Source organism: Atta colombica, unplaced genomic scaffold, assembly GCF_001594045.1.
Source record: "Atta colombica isolate Treedump-2 unplaced genomic scaffold, Acol1.0 scaffold33, whole genome shotgun sequence".
Lineage (NCBI taxonomy): Eukaryota > Metazoa > Arthropoda > Insecta > Hymenoptera > Formicidae > Atta > Atta colombica.
In genome coordinates this window covers 2,608,288-2,612,576 of record NW_017259437.1, presented here as the reverse complement: position 1 = coordinate 2,612,576, position 4,289 = coordinate 2,608,288, and the positions used below count along the sequence as shown (strand labels likewise).

The 4,289-nt window shown below is 32.0% G+C and overlaps 2 protein-coding genes across 2 annotated transcripts in view; one reads left to right on the top strand and one right to left on the bottom strand.

Annotated features, from left to right (window-relative positions):
* The window catches only part of LOC108690502 (probable RNA helicase armi), a 5,396-nt gene extending 2,982 nt beyond the window's left edge, over positions 1–2,414 (top strand). The window contains exons 4-7 of the mRNA XM_018197819.1: positions 33–898; positions 1,100–1,669; positions 1,750–1,995; positions 2,077–2,414. Coding sequence (XP_018053308.1) covers positions 33–898; positions 1,100–1,669; positions 1,750–1,995; positions 2,077–2,403 — 2,009 coding nt within the window. The 3' untranslated portion in view covers positions 2,404–2,414. The remainder of the gene's footprint in view (positions 1–32; positions 899–1,099; positions 1,670–1,749; positions 1,996–2,076) is intronic.
* Positions 2,415–2,982: 568 nt separating this feature from the next.
* Positions 2,983–4,289, bottom strand: part of LOC108690505 (eukaryotic translation initiation factor 3 subunit E) — a 3,625-nt gene continuing 2,318 nt past the window's right edge. Inside the window, exons 7-9 of the mRNA XM_018197822.1 lie at positions 4,101–4,289; positions 3,679–3,916; positions 2,983–3,218 (exon numbers count right to left, since the gene is read on the bottom strand). The exon at positions 4,101–4,289 is cut by the window's right edge and continues 14 nt beyond it. Of these exons, the coding sequence (XP_018053311.1) occupies positions 3,192–3,218; positions 3,679–3,916; positions 4,101–4,289 (454 nt within the window). The 3' untranslated portion in view covers positions 2,983–3,191. The remainder of the gene's footprint in view (positions 3,219–3,678; positions 3,917–4,100) is intronic.

The following is a 4,289-nucleotide window of genomic DNA, read 5'->3' as shown; positions in this document are numbered from 1 at the left end:
TATATATATATTTCTAATTTGTTTTGTAATAGAAAACCTAAAATACGAAGGCTTCATTCACAAAATAAAAAGTACTGAGCTCTTTTTGAAATTTAACCAAAAGTTTCATCATGAATACAATGGCGAAGATTGTCAAGTGTCATTTATAATGTCGAATGCTTCTTTGCAACGTTGTCACGTTGCTATTAATTTAGCTCTCAACCGTCTTGGACCTGATATTCTATTTCCTACCCGAGTAGTGCAAAAAGAACCACAATTTTATTTAGAAGAATGTGAAAACGAAGAAAAATCCATTGATATGCAACTTCACAATGAATCTATTTCTTCTAACAATTCCAGTTTCTCTACCACTTCTGTCAGTGATACCTCTAATAATACTGTTAAAAGATTTCCAAGAATGTCAGTAGCGGATAGACTTTTCAGTGTTAAATCAGTTGAATCAGTATTTAAAAAACCAATGTCATCTACTGAAACGAAAATGAATCCGAATTTTGAAATGAATTTGACAAGTGCCAATGATGATAAAATTAATATTGCTGATACCACAATTTCAAGGACAATTTCAATGCCAAATGGATCAATCATTCAAACTAATGATGAACTAAAATCATATATTATTCAAATAAAGAAACGAAAATTAAATTGGTTCAATAAAAAATTGAATTATTATCAAAAGGAAGCTGTGAAAAACATATTATTGGGATTAGCACGTCCACTACCCTATATTATATTTGGCCCGCCTGGAACAGGAAAGACAGTAACTATATGCGAGACAATCTTACAAATTTTAACCGTAATTCCCGAAAGCAGACTTCTTGTAGCAACACCGTCAAACAGCTCGGCCAACTTAATAGCGGAACGCTTATTAGATAGTAACATACTTAAACCAGGTGATATGGTATGTTTTCGTTTTCTATTAATTTCTTTATTATTATACTATAGTTTCTGATTTATTATAAAAACTAATAAAATTTTTAACAATTTCATATATTCGTTAATAAATAAATTCGTTAATAAAGAATTATAAAAAGGATCATATTATGAATTATTAAATAATTCCGTTTTCTCTGTATTTGTTCATTGTATGTATATGCCATAGGTTCGACTGATAGCTTACCATTGCTTGAATACCAATATTATACCTGAGGAACTATTACCTTACTGTGCCACAGCGGAATTAGCTGAGGAAGGAACAGTAAATCGTTTCTATCATGATAAAAACGGAATAAAAATGAACTGTCCCATGTCCGTACTGGGTCGCCATAGAATTACTATCGGCACTTGCAACATGTTGGGAATATTACACAATATGGGTTTTCCCCGTGGCCATTTTTCGCATATTCTAGTCGACGAGGCGGGTCAAGCGACTGAACCAGAGATCATGATTCCCTTGAATTTCATTCATTCTGATTACGGTCAAGTGATACTCGCAGGCGATCCAATGCAACTTGGGCCTATCGTGCAAAGCCAATTAGGGTCATTTTTTGGACTCAGTGTATCATTCCTTTCGAGACTTTTACAGCAATTTCCTTACCAGAGGGATCCTGACGGATTCGAGACCTGCTATGATCCCAGACTTGTTACGAAACTTGTAATGAACTATCGCAGCTTACCAAAAATATTGCATCTACCAAACATGCTATTTTATGAATCGGAATTACAGCCGCAAGTATGTATGTCTAACTATTGCTATTATGTCAAATTCTGATTTTGTAAGTCAATTACAACTTGTTTGTTTGCTATATTTAGTTGTCGTCTGAGAATAGTGAGGAAGCTAAACTATTGGAAATATTGAGAGCAGAGCTGCCCGAGAAAGAGGGATCACCATCAGCCATAATCTTTCATGGGATCAATGGTGAGAATTTCCGAGATGCCGAGAGTCCAAGCTGGTACAATCCTGAAGAAGCTGCACAAGTATATCTCTATTTGTCGAAGTTGTATAAATGTGGACTTGAACCGGATGATATAGGAATTATAACTCCTTATTATAAACAGGTATACATGAATATTTTAAATAAAATTCTGTCATTTGTTAAAAGTCTTTCTTCCTTTTCTATGAAAATCATTTGTATCAAGGTGGTGCAAATTCGAGATCTGCTATTGGAGCTAAATCTTAAGTTACCAAAAATCAGCTCTGTGGAAGCATTTCAAGGTCAAGAAAGAAAAGTAATTATTATTTCGGCTGTCAGATCGTGTAATAATTTAGTTGCTGAGGACATCAAGTATTCTCTAGGCTTTGTTGCTTCGCCTACTAGACTCAACGTCGCAATTACTCGTGCTCGCGCTCTACTTATTATCTTAGGAAATCCGAAATTACTTGTTTTAGATCCGACTTGGAGGAGCCTTCTAACATATTGTATTGATTGTGGTGGATATACGGGATGTAACTTTTCACTTTCGTAACAAATCTTCAAAACGCGTAAAAATATCTCATAACATTATATAAGAATCATAGTATACTTAAATAATATTTAAGACATAATTATTATAACTATACTTATAAATAATTATGATTCTATATTTCTTAGTATGTTATTACAATCGAACTGCCAATTTCGAAATTCTACAACTAATAAAATTATATAGCAGCCTTTTCTAAAATCCTTGAATAAAATATTTTTATTTTTTGATACTTTCTATTAACAAAGACAGGATACTCGATAGAATAACTTATAATGATTTATAATGACTTATAGTTAAACTAAAAATTTGTATATATGAGGATAAGATACACAATACTCTTCGAAAAATTTTCATAACAAAATTTCGTAACAAAATTTTAAAAGCTTTAAACTCTTGAACTTATCATAGCACTGATTGTGAACTAAATCAAAGATTTTATCATACTACAAAACTAATACAATCATAATTCGCAAATCATCGTTTTTGAAATATAATCAAATACCTATTTACTTAAATATACTTGAAATAATGAGAAACGGCAATGTTCGAAAATGGTAGTATACAATAAATAATGCGATGTTTTCTCTTATAAAATGTTATTGATTATTCATTATTTATTATAGTATAGTTTGACAATTCCAAGATACTGACAGCGAATAAAAATAAGTACATCTGATTCATGATGTCACTTATGCAGTATTTCTTTACATTTGGAAGCCTGATTACTATTAATAATCAGAGGTGGAATATCTCTTTTGAGCACTACTCCTCCACGTTGTATCGAGTTGTCAGAAATCCAAGTTCCACGAGTGATACTGAAACAAAAGTGAAATTGTTTTTAAAATTTATACGCAAGAAAAATACATTTTAAAATGTCACACTTTGTAATGATTACATGTAATGATAAAAAGCAATATGAAAAGAAACAGAACATTTCAGCTTAGTGTGATTGGCAAGAACAATAAATTCAACAAATACGAGTACATGTGTAGACAAACATCAAAATAATATATTAGAAATTAGAAATACAAAAATTAAAGATTGCATAAGACATATAAAAAAATCTGATTAGATATTAAATATAACTAGACACATAAATAAATTATTGTGTATACCATTACATACTTAACATTAATTTGTAATATGCATAACTTTACTTCACTTTTACTTTTCTCATGTCTACTGCAATGTTTTTTGCGTTAAATGAACCAAATGATATACGCGCAATACGATTGTGAATGATACTGACCTCTGTTAGTTCCACACTATACTTACTGGGTCTTGATTCTTCGCTTTTAGTTTTCTCTCAATTAGATTTTCTAACGCCTCGCTTCGTACACTCAATGTCTCAATCTTTTCAACCAATTGTTGATATGGAGACGCTGGCTGTCCTCCCATTACTACATGTCCCAACTTGCTGTCAATCTTGGCGTCTAAACGTGCATTGCGAATTAAGTTCACAATCCAGCACTCCGCAACATCCGCCTTCATATTTAGTTTCTCCGCAAGCATTCTATGAATAATATAAAAATTAAAAATAAATTGTGTGTGTGTGTGTGTGTGTGTGTGTGTGTGTGTGTGTGTGTGTGTGTGTGTGTGTGTAATGTGATTCTAAAAGACATAATTAATGTATAACTAATAAAAAAATAATTAATCAAATCTTGTTTTTATAACCATGATGCAAAAAAATTACATACTGGATACTAATGCATTGATGAATTCTGCAGAATGTTTCGAAAATCATCAACCGTGCATTTTCCACAAATTCATTCAGTAGAGCGATTAGAAAGAAATCGTTAAAGACGACAGTCTGGCACTCTTGCAACTTCTGCCGAGCTCCATCAAAGTCAAAATTAACGTACAAATGTTCCAAAAATTCTGTGATG